The 18,928-nt window shown below is 33.5% G+C and overlaps 2 protein-coding genes across 4 annotated transcripts; both read left to right on the forward strand.

The window, feature by feature from the left end:
* Positions 1-4,262: 4,262 nt before the first annotated feature.
* On the forward strand, positions 4,263-8,866 carry LOC114408764 (adenine phosphoribosyltransferase 1-like). The gene is made up of 7 exons (XM_028371923.1): positions 4,263-4,452; positions 4,556-4,657; positions 4,735-4,845; positions 5,563-5,655; positions 5,885-6,034; positions 6,613-6,671; positions 8,514-8,866. Exons 1-7 carry the CDS (start codon positions 4,314-4,316, stop codon positions 8,568-8,570), a joined length of 711 nt encoding a protein of 236 aa, XP_028227724.1. The 5' UTR covers positions 4,263-4,313; the 3' UTR covers positions 8,571-8,866.
* Positions 8,867-10,233: 1,367 nt separating this feature from the next.
* Positions 10,234-17,935, forward strand: LOC114408765 (activating signal cointegrator 1 complex subunit 2-like). Of its 3 annotated transcripts, XM_028371924.1 has the most exons (9): positions 10,234-10,708; positions 10,846-11,005; positions 11,094-11,155; positions 11,804-11,898; positions 13,295-13,408; positions 14,428-14,493; positions 15,347-15,444; positions 15,651-16,069; positions 16,339-17,935. In XM_028371924.1, the coding sequence occupies exons 1-9, from the start codon at positions 10,369-10,371 to the stop codon at positions 17,514-17,516; spliced, it is 2,532 nt and encodes an 843-aa protein (XP_028227725.1). In that variant the 5' UTR covers positions 10,234-10,368; the 3' UTR covers positions 17,517-17,935. The 3 variants fall into 3 exon arrangements, with proteins under 3 accessions (XP_028227725.1, XP_028227727.1, XP_028227726.1); XM_028371926.1 differs by lacking the exon at positions 10,234-10,708 and having other exon boundaries at positions 10,859-10,991; positions 11,815-11,898; XM_028371925.1 differs by lacking the exon at positions 10,234-10,708 and having other exon boundaries at positions 10,933-11,005; positions 11,815-11,898.
* The last annotated feature ends 993 nt before the right edge of the window (positions 17,936-18,928 follow it).

Raw genomic sequence — 18,928 nt, forward strand, 5'->3', positions numbered from 1 at the left:
GAAGATGAAAAGCAGTAATCATTATGAGTTATTCCTTCCTTCCATTCCCTTTCTCAATTGTCCCCTTTACAATTCATTACCCTCGTGCAATTTTAAAACATCTCATGACAATGAGAGGCTAATATTCCTTTTGTTGGGAGCTTAACAGCCAACTACTCTTGGTATAATTACTCTTCTTATCTTTTTAATATTATTACTTCTTCATTATCTATTTCTATTCTTAATTTCATTGTCTATGGTTTGATCACCCGTATGCATGGTATGTTTTAGGGGTGACATTGAGAAGCGTTATTCTCTAATAGAATTGGAAAAGAGTATCTAAATAATTCATCTCTAGGGATATAATGATTTTATTTAGACTGTTATACATCTTTATTCTTAATGCAATTTAACTGTTTTACCTCTTAAAGGGATTTGACAGAGAAAATAGATAAATTAGGCTCTTTCACTTGAGAGGTCGTGATTAGAATATATGAGTTGATATGTGTGATAATTGACATAATTTTAAATAGAAAAAAAAAATCATCAACATTACATTAAGAATAATTCTGATAGACTAAACTCCCAACATTCGCATATTCTAAATTAACCTTTACTTTGGCTTTTCTCACAGTGTGAATTAATTAATTTGATTTTGTTTGTTTTTTTCTCTTGTTTATTTTAATTTTATTTTATGCCACTTTATTTTATTGTTATTTTCATAATCTTTTAACTCGGTTTATTTATTACTTGAAAATTATATATTCACCTATCTAAGTACAAACAAAGTTCTTGTAAACTGGATACTCGTACTTTCGTTTTAATTTTACTACTTGTACACATTGGTATGTTGGGTCACAAGTGTGAGGTGAAGTTTCACATATGACAAAAGTGAAAAAGTTTAGCACCATATAATTGAGGATAAGATTCATAAACCTAAGCCTTAAAGTTTTGGGTTAAAGTCGTGGTCCATTAGTGCGAATCTCCAGTGTTTGAATTTTTGTTAAAAAATGTATTTATACTTAATGTTCGACATTGTCTAAAAAATAGATATCTATGAAAAACAAACAATGACTCATGAAATTTAGTTTGGATATAAATCTCAAACTTCAAAATACATAATGTAATTCACTTACTTATTTTCAATCAAGGAGGATGTTATCCCCTCCTCTGTTTATATTGGGAATCCTCCAAGAAAGCTTTTCACATGTGTCTCTATCTAATTAGCTCATGGGGTCTCACGTCTACACACTTGATCCTGTCAGCTCTGTATTTAGGTACGCAAGTGTATGATTATTTTGCTTGGTTGACATGTCACAAAACACAATGCATCTTCTCACATGTTACCATGTTCCAATGGTTTGGTGGTCATATCAACTAGTAGTAAAGAGTTACGAGGATTCATGGTATTATTTTTAAGAAGTGCTTGACATTTCTTCTTGGTCGACCAATCGGCATACGTCTCATCTTCATCATAAGCAAGTGGATATGCTTTGAATAGGTATGTTAGTCGGGATCATTGTTAATGATAGTTGGTTAATGACTACTTGTCCAATTACCATCGTGGATTGGCCTCTAGATCAAATAGTCCACAACCTTTTAAGCACAACAAGAAATTAAGTGTTTATTGTTCCTGGATGTGAATCTCTTTCAACCTCCGAGTTAGACAATTCACAATCTTTCAAGCATTAACTTGTATGATGTGAAAGTTTAATCTTAATCAATTACCTAAAATCAATCTTAAGTCAATTTTCATTACCAAAATTTAAATAAATTATAGTTACATTTTTAAAACATGTGAAAAAATACCATAAAGATGCTTTTCATTATTCATCTTGTTGAATTATTTTAGTAAGCACAAAGGAAAGGAAGTTGTTTGTGACTAATGTTATTAGAATCTGTGTCATTGAATTTTATTTTTTACCATTCAATGTTAATTTTCACGTGGATGAAAATTTAATCTTGTTGTTACTACTTGATGATAGAATTGTAGGAGCTACGAGAGTTTTGGCATTTGACTTTTAGTGTTAGTACAAGGCCGATTAACCAATTGGGTAACGAGGAACAACCACTGCTTTTGAAATCCTCCGTTCTGATAAGTATCTAGAAAGTAAGAAACTATTGGAATGAGATTTTAGAAAGCAACGCGAAGCATCCAAAGTCGCACGTGCACTTGCCAAGACATTTTTCTATGATTTCTAGATTGGCCCTACTCATTGTCAATAAGAACCAAAATTCGTTGACCAAATAACATTGATATTCATGTATCAAAAGGGAAAACATTGAACATTGCACGTACTATTTACTTTTTTTTCTTAAACTAAAATGTTATAGTTCTGGTTAGTACTACGTTTTTTAATCCATATTTAATTTAAGAATAGATATAAACTGTTAAAAGACACTACCAAAAAAACTGTTAAAAGCGATAATTGTGCTGAATGCATCGTGAGGATAAGCACTAGGTAGTAATAAGGAAGGTATATCTGATTTTTTTCACACACACTGAGGAATTGTTGTCATTTGAGAATAATTTTTTTCTATTTTTTTATCGAGATTAAATATTGGATGAATGTGAAGTTGTGAATTTTTTAAGAATAAAACATATCCATGATTAATTGTTTTTTTCTTTTTGTATTCTTAGGACTATTTTTTTTTTCTTTGAAACAAACACCTCTTAAGTATTTGTGAAAAAACATGACTTTGATTTATGCATAACACATCCTTGAGAAGAAAAAAAAATTAACAATATCAAAGTCACATATTAAAAATTAGTTTCATAATTACTTTAAAAGATTGAAGGCTGTAAAATGTACTAGAGTTTTGCCAATAAATTAAAAGTCCTAATCACAGTCATAAAATAAATGTTTTGTCTTAAATTCTGCTTAACTTGAGCTCCTATCACTAATATACTAAAACTTATAATTATAGTGCTAAAATCTGTGTTGAATTCAGAATTCGGCATAACTTAAACTCCTGCCAAAAGTATTTCGCTGCTTGTATTAATAGGATAAAAATAAGGATTGGAAAGGAATTTTGTAGCTATGCTTTGGTGATTTGCTAGGATGGAGAAAGAAAAAAAAATAGAGAAATTAATAAAGGAAAATGAGACTTTTAGGGATGACAAGTAGGGGTCAATAAATAAATAAATAAAAAATACAGGTAGGCTAAGTAATTTAACCCATCAACCTGCCTAACCCGATGAGTTGGGTGGGCTAATTGTTGGGTTGGCCCGTTTCCCATAAATTCATCATTTTATATTTTTATTTTTACATTTTTAAGGATTAATTTTGTGTGGTTAGATTAACTTGCTTTTATGACTTATGAGTGTATTTGTAATTATTTAAAGTATTTGGTCTCTTGAAATATTATTATCTATTGTTTTTGTGTTGAGAAATATCATTTTATTATCAAATATCATTTTAATGTTTCCTTTTTATTCTTGCTAATTGAATTTGCTTAGCATATCATATATATATATAGATATAGATATATATTTTGCTATTTGATTAAAATTAAAATTATAGGAGTTTATGGGTATTAAGATGATTATTTTTTTAATGGATTTCGGTGGGTCAATGCACTACTCTCTTCATACTCAATTTTTTTTTCCTGAAAGGAGTCATTAAACTTAAATATAAACTAAAAAATGCACAAGTTTAGTGGAATAAAATATAAACAGAATTTAACTAATTTAAATTTATTTATCGTCATTATTTTTCAAACACTTTTAAAATAATCTAAATGTGAGCATCATCTTTAATAAATATAATTAAAGAGAGTTTATAAAAAACAACAAAATATACTAGTGCTTTTTTTTATAAAAAAAATCCTGAAAAAGTAACGTCATTTTCGTGAAGTCCAAGGTCCATTGAACATGCACCTCACCTACCACGTATCAAAGGCAAATCGGTGGACTGAGTGCTGCGAAAGTAAATGAGAAAGGCATGAGCCACGAAGGGAAAGGGACCACTAGGAGCAGACGCACGGTTGGACCAAGTTGCCCTTTTATTTCAATGATAGAAAAACCAAATAAATAAATAAAATTCTTCCGTATTTATCACTTCTTCTTTCTTTGTTAATTATAAGATTTACTTTTAAAAAAGATTTGTAAGATTTCTTACTAATTTATAAATGTATTAATTAATTATTTTTTTTACATATTCTTTCTTTTAATATTAATAAGAAATAAGAAAAATATAATTTGAAAATAAATAATAAAATGAATTATTTATAAATTAGTAAAAAAGAATCATATATTAAATTGTATTGAGCAATAAAGCAGAATTAATGTTTAGTTTGTGTGGAAATGAAAAAAGTGACAAGAAGTGAAGAGAATGCGGGTTGTTTGTTGTTCCAATTCAGGCGTGAGTGCTTTCCCTAGTTGTCTTAGATTCCCTCCACTGATCGCAATTTCAACAACACCCTCTTCGATCCGCTTTCTAAATTCTCCACCCCTCCGTTCCACTGCTTCGTGTAATTTCCATTCAACATCTCTCTCTCCAATCTTCAATCTTCAATCTTCAATCGCGACTATTCTAACATAATACGATTTCTTCGTTTGTGTTTGGTTGCGCAGCGCAACACGTTACAATAATGGCTTCGAAGAATTCTCAACAAGACACGCGCTTAGCGAGAATCGCCTCTGCAATCCGAGTCATCCCCGACTTTCCTAAGCCAGGTCGCTACTACTCTCTTCTTCTCTGATCCGATCATGTGCTTATGTTATGCTTATGTTGCATTCCTTGTTTCTGTCAGGAATTTTGTTTCAGGACATAACCACGCTGCTTCTTGATACAAAGGCTTTCAAAGACACCATTGACTTGTTTGTTGAGAGGTACAGAGATCAAAACATCAATGTTGTCGCAGGTACTCTACGCTCCCACACTTCTATTCTATCCATAATTTCATGCTTATGTAGTAATGCACACTTCTCATCAAATGAATTTGTTTTTCGCATTTTCTGTTTCTGCTTACGTGTATCAGTATCATCTCACGATCTTTCATCTGCCTCGTGGAGCCAACTTATTTATTGCAAAATTGGGTATAGTGAGGGTGTGGTAGTGATTTAAGGATTAAGACTTCATGTTAGTAAAGAACTGACAATATCATGTTACGAAAGAAAAAGACATAATGGGCCCTATGTAAAGCACGAGGTGCTCCTATGCCACTAGTTTAGTACTAGGTGAAGAAGAGTTTCTGTTATGTTCTTCAGCTTTTGATATTATAAGAATGAATACCTTTTTTTTCTTCCAATTCTAGGAATGTAGCCTGTTATTTATGATGATAGTCTATGGGCACAAGTCATAATTATGTCTTTCTCTTGACCTGTTTCTAGTACAATACTGATACTATTTGTTGGAATGATCTCTTGAATAGCAAAAATTCATTAATTCACTGAGTTCCATACAAATTGCCGAAGTGGGAATTTTTTTTTTAACTCCCAACATCAGAAGATAGTGGAAGCAAAATTAGATACCTATCAGTAATAATGTTCCTCAAATTCTGCATGGTTCATTTCCTTTACTTTTTGTCAAAATGAGTTACTAATTTGTGTTTGATGCCTGTATTTATGACCCAATGCAGGAGTTGAAGCTAGAGGCTTTATATTTGGTCCACCCATTGCATTAGCTATTGGAGCAAAATTTGTCCCCATGAGGAAACCCAATAAATTGCCTGGTATATATGTTTTGTATCTCTCTTTTGAAGTAATTGCATATAACATTGTCAGAAATTCCTACTTAGCAGATAATTATGGTTTAAGATCTTTGAATTTCTGTGTTGTGCATGTTCCTCTAATTCTAAGTTTTGTACTTCTTCACTGTGGTCAGTAAATGCTCTTGAAGTTTCAATGACAGAGAAGATGTTTTGATTTGTTTGAATGGTCATGTTTCAATTATCTTTACAGGGGAGGTTATCTCAGAAGAGTATTCTTTGGAGTATGGAACAGACAAAATGGAGATGCATGTAGGGGCTGTACAACCTGGAGAACGAGCCTTAATCATAGATGATCTTATTGCCACTGGGGGAACGTTAGGTGCTGCAATTAAGCTTCTAGGTAAACTTGTCAATACTAATGTTTTATGGGCTAGCAAAGAAAATCCTTTGAGTGAAAGTTGTTAATGTTTCTGCCTTCTTATAGCTATCCATGAGTGGGTCCTGACTGGCATCCTAGTCACACTTGTTGGTTTCATACGATGTGCCTCTCTCCTTAAAAATAAGAGCTGTAGGAAAGAGAGGTTTTGTTGTACCTTATATTAGAAAGAACTTGTATTTTTCTGTTTATGGATTAAAAAAGTCTTTAGAGGTTGTGCAAATGACCAAATCTGGACATATAGGACCTATTGAGCCACAAAAGAGATCATCCTATTAATGTTTTTAGCATTCACGATTATCTTTTTTCTTTCTGTTTATTTATGCATTCAGAAAAATAATGCATGTATGATGTATTATTAATTGGAGACAAAAGCTTGCTTCTGGGCAATGAACCTAATAATACCCTTTTGATCTACCACAATAATGGTGTTTTCAAGTGACTGTTTAACCTGGAAGTGCGTTTTATAGTGTTTAATGCTTAACACTACCAGCATTTCAATACATTCTTAGTTGTTCTGTTCGTTACTCTCTTTATTGCAGAACGTGTTGGGGTGCATGTTGTGGAGTGTGCTTGTGTGATTGAATTGCCAGAGTTAAAGGTACAGCCTTAACATATACTTATCCTCACCTTGGCTAATTGTTTGGCTTAATTTATTTCTTACATATATAATACATGCCGTAACTTTAAAAATTAATTAAATAAACACTGTAATCTGGATGGCTATTATCTTTGAAAGTTATAGTTTGCTCTTAGGAACTCAAGCAATGTTAGCAAAACTAAAGAATGACAGTAAAAGTTGAATTATATGTTTGAAAATTTTGTTTTGAGATACATTAATCTAAAAAATTCTTGTGTAGGCACTGTGTGCAAAGTAATTTGTGCACCAAGCCGATGGATAATGACTTGATTTGAAATTTACAAATTTAAGACCACACCTAACAGGACTTGTCAAATCAATTGGATTTATTTATTTGTTTTTTTTAGGTATTGTTTGAATAAACTTCTAGACAGACACTTATAGGAGAAAAAAATAAATAAGTAAAATGAATCAAGTTTCTCTTAAGTTAAAAATCAACTTATGCACCACTTGAATCTTAATGCTTCATTTATATTTATAGGGATATGTATGTGTATTTATACAAATGAGCATAAACCAAAAAAGAAAATAATTAGTCCCACTATTTTGGATCAAATCATTTGTCCTCTTAACGGGTAATTTGGAAAGCTAATAAGAAAAATAAAATCTGATAACACTCAATATTTCCCTTCAAACTGGAGCATATCTGTTAGATGGATCCAGCTTCTTACATATGTAAGTTATCCTAGGACCATAAGGACTTTGTCAACACGTTAGCAAATTGTTCCTTAGAGCTCACAAAACATCTATATGTCTAGTCTTCTAATGAAAGATAGCATTTGAAGTAAATGCCATGAAGCCCATCTCACAAAACTTCAACTCTTGAAGCATAAGCTTTAACTACAGTAGGTCACAAGTTGTATTAGCCACAGCCCAATACACTTCTGTACTTGATCTTGCAGCTTAAATTTGCTTCTTACTTTTCCACAATATCAAGTCCCCTCCAATAAAAACACAATAGCCTATTGTGGATCTTCTATCACTAGCATCTCTTTCCCAATTTGCATTTCTATGTACAATGGTGTTAGCTTGACCCTTGTCCATATCAATAAGCCCTTTGCCAGGTAATCCTTTGATTCATCTCAGGATCTGAACAACTGCATTCCAATGACTATCACGTGGTGCATTGAGAGATTGACTGACAACATTAACATGAAAGTAAATGTCTGTTATTGTCAGTGTGAGATAATTTAACTTTCCAACCTTTTTTTTATATTTGCCTAGGTTAGGATAGGGCTCCCCCTAATTTGGTAGAAATTTCTCATATAGTTTCTCTAAAGATGAGAATGCTTCTACAAATTAGCTTGTGCATAGGTTAATTTGAGCTTATGGAGAAACTCATTTCATTTTTTTTTCTATATCTTTTCTTCTCCTATAAGTGCTTTTGGATAAGCTTATCCAAACAGGTTTGGAGGTCATCAGTTGTGGTGTCCTGCCCTAACATGTTTGATTTTAAAATAATACAAGTGCAAATCTTGCTGGAGGAGGCTCAAAGAAAGTTCTGTCACCACTTGAATTCCTCTCTACTGATTATATTCTACATGGTTTATTAGAGCTTCTGGACTCTGGTCCTGAAGTGTTGTAGGCACTAATGATTCTTATTAACCTACGTCCATGTAGGTGTTTTTCTACTTTTTATTTAGCAGAAATGCCATAACGTTTGCATTCTTTTGGTCTGGCTATTGACTAGTTTTAAAAATGTTTTGTTGTGCATTACATGACTAATTTAAATACCAAATCTTAAGAGTTGCGACAGAAAATTGATTGCTATAAACTAATTTTCCTTTTTCTGGCTTATTTCAGGGGCGGGAAAGGTTGGGAGACAAGTCGCTATTTGTCTTGATTAATGGGGGAGCCTGATCTTTTTTCCAAGTGATTGTGTTTTTATTAGCTGGCTCTTGTTAGGAGCTTTATTGATGACTGCTTAGATTTCCTTAAGATATATTTTGATGCTGCGGAAACGGAAAGCGTGCTTTGTTTGAGCGCGCTCAGTTCTGCTCAATTATTATTATTATTATTATCTTCTGTGAATCCCGTTTGGTAATGACGATTGAGAGAACGATGTCTATAATATAGGACTTGCTTGCCACTTGGCTGCGGAACATCCTAAGGGGCTAAGGTTTACTTAAAGGAACGGAACTCCATCTGATGCTCAATTGGACTGTGCTTTCCCTGTTTCCTTAAAACTGATATGCTCTTAACGTATAGCCACAAATATGCACTAGCCTTTAAGCCACCATCAAATTAATTTAATTAATCACTTCGTGCTTAAATTTAAATATTATAAATCGCACGTAAATTCACTGTAGCTTCGACATTTTTTCAACTTCTGAATATTTTTAAATTCCTTTGTTGAAAGAAAAAAATCTTCATCTAATGCTAACAAAAAAATATAGAGAATAACATTTTTTTTAGAGAACTTGTTGATTTCTGGTTTTATAGAAATAAATCTAGAAATCACAATAAAATAACATATAAAATAAATCATAGGCTCGATTGCATATTATTTTTACTCAACTATCATCATTTTTTTAAATTTGACCTTGTAAAATTATTATCACATCTATAATATCAAACCCTATGCAATTGTTATATCATTGACAATCTCTCTTTCATGACCTTGTATCCAATCCTTTTTCTTGGTAATTGAAGGATAATAAAATCATGTTAGGGATTGCAAATTTTCTTGAATTATCCACCAAAAACATCTTTGAAAGTAACTTGTTATCTCCTTCGTGTGTTCTATGCAAACTAATTTATGGGTAGATGTGACAAAATGAATTGGATTAATCAGACCAGTTTAAATTTGTCTAATAAAATGTAAAGCTTGGATTTAAATTTTTGAGTCTGAATTAAATGGAATCTTTTTAGCTTGATTCAATCATGGTCAAAATGTGAAATTAGCTTGTCAAAAGCCGAAAATCAACTTTTATAGAGTTTGGGTTTCATTTTAAAGACTTGAATTGAATCTATTTTTTTTGTCCAATCCACCATAATCTGCATTCCGCATTGAACTAGGTAACCCGTTTTGTTAGATTTACTTATGCTATGGGTGATAAAATTCATTTTCTTCCCTAATGAAACACTAGCTTATAGAAACTTTGTATAGAAAAGAAACCTTAATTGTTGTCATTCAAGGCAATTGTTGTAAAACAATCTTTTCAGCAGAAAAATTGATACCATCCATTAACTAGTTTCATCATACAATATAATTATTTTTTAAATGAATAATTCCAAATTATCTTGCAATACCAATTTCTTCCTAATTCTTCCACTTGCTAAAATATAAAAAACATTAAGCTATGGTTTGATCTAGTTAAACACAGAAAAATTGAGAAACAAATTTCAAATACATTATTTTAATTCAAATATTTTTTCTTCTTTTTCATTCCACACAACCAAACCATAGCTAAACGGTTTATTTATTTTTTATGTTTTAAGATGTTAAATACATTTACCATTTTTTTTTTACAAAATATTGAAAGAACACTTAAAATTTTCATAAAAGGTTTTTTTTGTCCATTCCCATCCCACCCTATGAATCCAGAGTGACTTTACCTTTTTGTATTTCAATGGAGGAGTTGATACTGTAGACGCTGCCTGCCGCATATTTGCAACTCTTCCGCCACTTTGGTCGATCATTTCCTTTCCGATTAAAATGTCGAATCGATCTAGTCAGGGTAGACAACATGACAACAATAACAACAAGGGTTTCGCCAAAACCCATAATCAGAAGAAATTCGTCCCCAAAAACCAAAGTCAAAATCCCAATCCTAACCCAACTCCAACCCTCTCAACCTCCCTCAGACAAACACAACCAAACAGAGGGCAGAAGGGGAATTTCGTTAAATACTTGCCGCAAGACGAAGCTGTGGCAGCGGGTCTCGGCGCCGAAGATGGAGCATTGGATCCCCTCGAATCTCAGAGAGTCGTAGATCTTTTGAACACACAGCTATCTCGCTTGCTCAAGTTGAAACCCAAGCAATTCTGGACACAAGGTGGTTACTACTTCCACACTTCTCTAATTATCCTTTTCAATCAAATCAAACCCAATCTCCTGTAATACTAATAATATTCAACTTGCTCTTTAATTGTGTAATGTACGTGTTAATGTTGTTTATTACTGTATTTGCAGTGGCTACTGACACCTCCCTGCATGAGCTTTTGGACAGCTTCTTGCAGTTCAGGAGCAGGTGGTATGATTTCCCTCATCGCGGGGTGCAAGGGATTGTTGCCGGTGTTATTGTTGGGGAGCTCGAGTTGAGTCGCCGCGTTTTCATGGTATTGTATCGCATGTAAGTTTCTCATAAGTTGGAATCCTGCTCTGATTTGGACTCTCTTTTCTTTAATGATCTGTGATTTTTTGATGCGTGTGACTTGCAGTTCTTCGAATAAAGACCCCGGTGCACGACCTGTGGATGCTCTCAGTTTGAGAGACCATGAAGGTGGGATACCCCTTATCCTTGTTTATGTTGTGGACAATGGATTATATTTTTGTTAGAGTCTCTGCTACAGTTTTTTTTGTTACTGATTACTTGGAAACACAGTCCATACTTTACGTTGCATGCGCACGTGGGCTTCATTTGTATGCCTTGGCACAGGCAGAGATTGGACTTGCATTGAAACAACGTTTTTGTACATGTTCCACAAATGTTGTGTGTATATAAGAAATAGGGCATGCCTGGAACCGCACCAGGACTTGTGTTATTGCGAATGCTACAATGTATAACGTACAGTTCCCAATCGCCCATATAACTGGCTTGTAGTTGATAAAAGTGGTCAGTTACAGGCAAAGGTGGTAATTGATTATTAAAAAATGTGTCTGGACATGCTGCTTACTTTATTAGTGGTGTGTGCATTTATTGGTATAATAATAAGACATCTCGCATTTTTTATGTTTGGGAAAATTATTTCCATTGCCAATTCATGTTAGGTATGGGCAGTGTGTGCATTTATTGGTATAATAATTAAACATATCGCATTTATTGATGTTTCGGAAAATTATTTCCATTGCAAATTCATGTTATTAGGTAATTACCTCCTTTTGATTTTCTGTATTGTGATTCACTGTTGTTCACTAATTTTGTCTGTAGTTCTTTTGCAGGAGAAGAAGTTGCTTGAATTGCCGAAGTTGTTGGATATATGTGCCATATACCATCATGAAAATGAAGAACTGACAAGATCACTGGTGAGAATTTCTATTTAACAGTGGATTACTTAGTATGAGGGCAAGCCTGGGTGCAACTGTGAAGTTGTGCCTTGGTGACCTGTTGGTCATGGGTTCAAATCCGAAAACAGTCTCTTTGCATATGCAAGGGGAAGGTTGCATACAATAACCCTTTGTTATGTTCTTTTTCTATTAATTTCACCTGCATCTTTCATTTTTTGACTTCACTACTATGTTCTTAACTTCTTATTGCTCCTTGATTGATGGTGATTGTATGTGTAAATTGTGACTTGTTATTTATTTTAAATTTCTTTACTTTTGCAATTTTTTTTGAGTACTTATATATGTATATAATGTAGCATAAATTATTTAGTTTGTATTATAATATAAAAAATAACAGCCATTGCACTTCCCACTATCTTGCTATAGCATTTTTTTGAGCTGGCCACTATGCACTGCTATCTGAGAATGAGATTGATTACCATGTTTATATGTATATATTATAACTTATGTTGGATTTATAATCCTTAGAATAGCAGCTGTTCAGCCTGTCCCAATATTTGCTAAGGTGTTTTTGGGGCCAGCTTCTCTGCTGCTATCCAAGATTGATAACTGTGCTAACAGAAAAGGGAATTTGCATTATTTCACCTGCAGGTGCATAATCAACCAACTGATATGACATTTTCTGTGGAATGGACAGAACCGTTATTATCATGATGTTAATCAGTAGATCATTTGCCATCTGGCTTCCAGATGTTAATCTCTTAGTAGAATTTTTCATTGCCTAGTATTGAGAATAAAACAGATTTGAGACTTAAGGTTCTGTATGCAATACAATGAATTGTTTATTAGCATTGTCTACTTCTTGATACTGATGGTTGTCATTACAGTAATATGTCGAAATCTATAATAACTAATAATCACTTAAGCAACAAGTTAAATTCTGTTTTTGGTATTTTGTCATGGGTGTCTTTAATGCAAGTTTATATCTTTGATGCTTTTTTGGTTTTATTTTTACAAAATAGTAGATGAAGTTCATTAAGATGTTTTTCCTTATTGATTGTGAAATGGAATGCATGATAATATTTGGTGTTCTGTCTACCTCTCCTGAATTAGACCAGTCAGTTTAATTCTGTTGCTCTCTCTGTTTTATTTTACTCTCAATCTTTGTGAGTTTTTCGGTTCACTTGAGTTGTACTGTCTCTAGAAGGTCCTATTACTTTATTGGTCAAGAAAAATATAGAAGGATATTAATCCAACCTTGTGATTTGTGTGCATTACACTCATACACATTTTATGTTCATATAGTCATCTCAATCTAATTAGTTGTTCTATGCAAACTTTGTTGTGGAATTGAACTGCTTCCTGCTGTGCATTTAACTTGCCTTGCTTATTGTTCTCCTTCTGTGTGTCTCAGGTTAGAAATTCTTTGAATGCTCAGCCTTGGATCCATAATAATCTGACTGCAGTAATATCCCATTTTCTAGGAATTGTCAGCACAATGCATGAACGTTGTAGTTCATCATTGGAGGTATTCTTGTAATTTGACCGATTATAACTGAATATCGATAATGTTAAACTACTTTCTTTTCTGCGTTAGGTTTTTTGGGTTAACTAGTTTTGAGAATATTATTTTTGGTTGTTACTTGTTATCACAAGTAGATATTACATCATGAATCATATTATTTGTTAAATTGATATGTTTAGTTTTGATGTCCAACAAACAGTTTTCTTTGATAAGAATTATGAAAGTTACTTGATGGACATCTTCTCAATATTTTAATATTCATCCCTTTTCTTTTGTTTGTTTAGATGCTGTTATTTAATTTATTCATTCATTTGCAGATTAATGAAATAGAATAGAAATGGATTTTTCGTATTTGTATGTTTGTGATCAATGCATTTCATAAGGAAACCATAATATAAAGTCCAACAACATTTTTTTTGTCTTGCTGTTAGAAAAATAATCAGCTCTTGGTTTTATTTATATTATGCTGAAGAGCTTCTTGATTTTATTGTTAGAATTTATACTTTCAACACAACAAAAAGATAATCTTGGACAGGCACATGCCTCCACACATATCCAAAGAAAAGGTGGGAAGAGGAAATAGGACCTGTGGCAGAGACATACTTCACAAGACTTTGTTGGGTGATATGTGTTGAGAGAAACTTGTTTATAAAATGTGCATACATTACTGTTTCTGTATTATTTGGATGTATGTACAGAACATACATATTTTGATATTATAAATTTAAATTATTAATTCATCATTTTTTTGTTAGAAGAATATAGTATCTAAGTACGACTCCTTCACTTTTATCTTTGAGTTCCCTTTGAACATACTGTAGACCAATAATGTGCCTGATGTTCTTCTTTCTCTCCTTTCCATAAAATGTTTGACTTATTTAAAATGCATTAATGGATAGAAATGGCTTTCAGAAAACCATTGATAATTGGCTGAATGTCTAAATCTTGATAGAAAGTTCATGTGTATAAAGGAAAAAATTACAATTAAAATTGATAACTTCCTTTTTGGGGATTATGTACAGGTCTTGTTTTCTTCTGGAAACTTCGATCACCATAATGCTGCTTTTCTTCAAGCTGATCTGCTGGAGGTGAGCAACTTTATTTTTTCTCCTCTGAAATTGAGTTGTAACCCAATCTTCTTTTATGGGGGTGATAAACCAGTATCTTTGTAACCTCCTACAGTCTGGGATAACTAATTGGCTTAGTTCCGCTAAGAAACTTGAGTGAATTTATATTCCCCATTTCTAATGGTCCATTTATTGGAAAAGAGCCAAGAGCGAAAATACATCTACAGAAAGGCAGCATACAAGTGCAACTGTAAGTGGACAGTATTTACAAGAAAGGTGGGCCTTGGACGAGGTGGCAACCTTCCTCTTGACGCGGTAAAGAAAGGTGGGAATACCAGAGAGAATGACCATCTCATGTGCTCTTTAGCATTTGAGCTGAGCTTCAATCTAGATTCTGGAATGACTACACTTTCTTTTCCAACCAGATACTCCCCATTATACGGGTGGAATCTAGTCTCAGGCATTTGTTTAACCTTGACTTATATGTGAAGTTACCTGCGACTGCAGCCAATCCTACAAACTGTCTTGGGCATAATCCAGCTAACCCTGGACATTATACAATAGCTACATAAAACTTTGAATATATGGCATTTACAGAAAATCAATCATAAATAATATTTTCCCTATCACTTATAAAGCCCTATTTCTACAACCTGATATTTCATGTACAATAAGTACTGCCCATATTTCAAGGCTATTGAAGTAGAATTTTTCTGTGGCAAATGACATGCCAGGGAATTGTGTATTGGCCCTGCCATAATTTCTTTAAAATATGTAGCATTTAGTTTATTCACATTGAAAAATGTTGAGCCACAATTTATCTAGTTCTTCAGCATATGCAGCATAATATTGATGCCATTTGTTTTTGTGATAGGTAATGGACTTTATAAATGATGCAATTGTATCAATGGACTCTTTTGTTAGTGTATACGAACCAGCAGCTGTTTTCTTCTCTTGCCCAGTAGAAATGAGGTACTGAAACTTGGTTTTTCATGATCAGTTAGGTTGAATGCAATAAATTTCCATGGGAAGAATATGACTTATCAAACATTGCATTTGGTGTATCACGCGTTACATATTTGTATTGATTGATTTATCAAAACAGAATCAATAATTAAGATTTCTAATTGATTTTTTTTAATACTTAAATGTTTTTTCTGTTCTGTATAATTTTGTAGTTATGGGAATGAGGAACTGCTGAGCCTCCTTGCCAGATTGCATGATTCACTAATTCCATCATTGCAAAAGGGATTCCGTGTGATTTTTGCTGACAAACAAGATGATACAGTATCTAATGTCTTAGTAAGTTTGAAGATGTTAAAAATTAGATTGGTGAAGTTTGGTTGGCAACTATTGCACTTGTGCTATCTAAGTGATGAAGTGTTCAGAGATAGCATCCCTCTTCCAGCTGCCACAAAGATGTTTCCTGCCAATGTAGAGGACCCAGTCATCAGAGCAGATATTCTGGTTCAAACATTTAGAGAGATCAATTCGATATCATTACATTCTCAGGAAAGCCATCTGAAGGAAACATTTCTTCAAGATGTTGAAAGAAATTTCAATATACTAAGCAGGATTGAGAGATTAAGGGATGGTGGTAATGATCTTATTTGCACAGTAGTATAAATCATTGCATGTGTTGTAGCATAAATTGCCTGGCTTAGTATGGTTTATGGCAAAAAGGCGAAAAGCTTGATCCAACAAAGTTTTTTAGATGGCTAAACCTTTATTCCCCTTTGAGATGAGATGTAAGGCAGAATTACATCTCTCTGATCCTTCAAAATTATATTTCACACTGTTGCATGGTTTGTAGTGTAGCGTATGCTTGCTCCTTTTCTTTTTTCTAATCCAGTTGCTCTGATACAGGATGGATATTCATTGATGATGAACAGTTTCAATATATATCTGGGATGTTGAGTTCTGTTTATAAGGAGCCGTATTCTGCCTCAACCCCTGCGCCAAACCAAACATTGCTGATGGATGAAGATGCTGCAATTTCAGAGTCAAACATCAGTCAGATTAGGGACCTGTTCCCTGATTATGGTAAAGGTTTTTTAGCTGCGTGTCTTGAGGTCTATGACCAGAATCCAGAAGAGGTTATTCAAAGAATTTTAGAGGGAACCCTTCATGAAGATCTGCAGAACATGGACACCTCACTAGAGACATTGCCACCAGCCAAGTCTACCACTGTGGGTGGGAATGATAAAGGAAAAGGTAAGTTAATTGATTCTACGCCAGCATCCTCAAATCCAGAAGTTGTTAGGGGGAAGCAACAGGCAGAGGGCCCAGTGATGTCATCCTCTGCTTCACTGGGAAAATTTGTGAGGAAATCTAGAGCTGACTTGCCTGATCGCAGTATTCTGGATAAAAAGGATGAAAAAGATACATCAAGAACTGCTGCTATGATTTTACAATATGAATATGAAGATGAGTATGATGACTCTTTTGATGACTTGGGTCTAAGTGTAGCAGATTCTGGAGTAGAAGAAAATGAGACACTGGGTGACCAAATAAACGCAAAGTCAGGGAATTCGTGGGCAACAGGGAGTGGAAACTCTGTCAAAAATGCCCCTGATTCAAAATGGGGCTCCAGGAAAAAGCCGCAGTACTATGTCAAGGATGGTAAGAACTACAGCTACAAAGTGGCTGGTGCAGTAGCAGTGGCAAATTCTGATGAAGCTTCGTTAATAACGCAAGCTCAGAAAGAATTGATACATGGCCTTGGACGTGGTGGCAACCTTCCTCTTGACGCGGTAAAGAAAGTGACTGATTCCTACAAGGAGGATGATAACCAATCCCAGGTTTCTGAAATGGAAGGGAGAGGGATTTCGGGCAATTCGTTTGGTAGGGGAAGGAAGGAAGGTGGAAAACAAGTTTCATCTCATCAGCAACAGGAGAAACAATCCGATGATTCCGAGGTGGATAGCAATTATCAAAGGGGGAGAGGGAGAGGAAGAGGGAGGGGAAGGGGAGGAGGAAGAAACAATCATTACCAGAAGGACCGAGCAATGAAGAAGCATTTCTCTGGAATGAGTGGTTATTAAGGGTACAAGAGAATCATTCCATATTTCTTACTTGCTAAGATACCATACTTCAGAATCTTCTCGGTAACTATTTGGCTTTTGCCTAAAACCTTATATTTTGCAGGGTTAAGGTTCAATGAGGTGCATAGATATGGTGTTACATAGCTCATACATAGTGGCATTATCGAGTGCACAATCAGCTCTTTGATACCAAAATTCTCTACAATATAAAGAATAGTGTAATGTCTGTAAAGGTTAATTTAACTCCATCCCGGAATCGAATTTTTTTTAGAAGGATTTGGGTGTATTTTAGCCTACATTTCCTATCAGGTAGGGCATATGAATAATTTATAGTTCTTACAGATACAATAATTGGGTAACGGTGTTCATCTATTTTTGATATGTGGGAATCGAAAACATTGTCATGAGATTTATAATAACTCATTAACTCATGGATCTTGCTTAATCAATCGAGTTAAATCTCCTATCCAATGATGGTGTTCATCTGACAGTACACAAATTAATTTCAGTTCAAATCTCAATATAAAAATATATAACGTCGCCCCACTAGTCAACTGTGGCTAAAAGACTTTACTCGTTCGCACCACCATGACACTAATTATAGTCAGTTGCTAATGTACTTTCGAACGATTAGCAACCAATTCTGTTACGTATTCAGCGTTAGGCTTTTACAGTTCTACTCGTGGATTCCTATCATGGGTCACGTTCAAAGACCTTTTCTTTTTTTTAAGCTTTTCATAAAAGAATAATATTAGATATATCATATGAAACTTTGTTTATGGCTTTGCAATTTATCTTTGATATTCTTTATTTAGAAGGTAATAATCTTACAGTTCATTTCTTCTTTCTAAATTTTCAAAATCACTAAAATTTTAATAGATTCCTTTACGCATTATACGAGCTATGATATTTTAAACTTAAATTAGACGTTAGTTTTCACCAATTGGCATGTGATTAATAAACTGTAATATATATTTTTTACTGTGTCATTAATATAATATTAAATATCGTTAAAATTTTAATTTCATTAGGAGTATAATTTACAAATATTATATTAAGTTTATTTTAACATGTTTATCAATATTTTAACATAAAAATTGCTATAATAACTTCAATGAAGGTGTACTTTCAAGATTCTCATACTACCCAAATAGTAGTCACTTTTGTGACACTATTCATTTCTCTAAAACTTTCTTATTATCACATTACATTACCAATCATAGCACCTCATGTTTGGACCCATGCTTGTATGTGAAAAAAATGCAGGTCTAACACATGTTACTACAAGTTACTTTTGCACTGAACACTCTTCTTATCATTTATTATTTTTTTAATAACTGTAATTAGAATTTTGAATCTAAAGTAAAATCTCAAAAATATCTTCACAAACTTCAGAATTAACTATGAAAATA

Source organism: Glycine soja, chromosome 4 (assembly GCF_004193775.1).
Source record: "Glycine soja cultivar W05 chromosome 4, ASM419377v2, whole genome shotgun sequence".
Lineage (NCBI taxonomy): Eukaryota > Viridiplantae > Streptophyta > Magnoliopsida > Fabales > Fabaceae > Glycine > Glycine soja.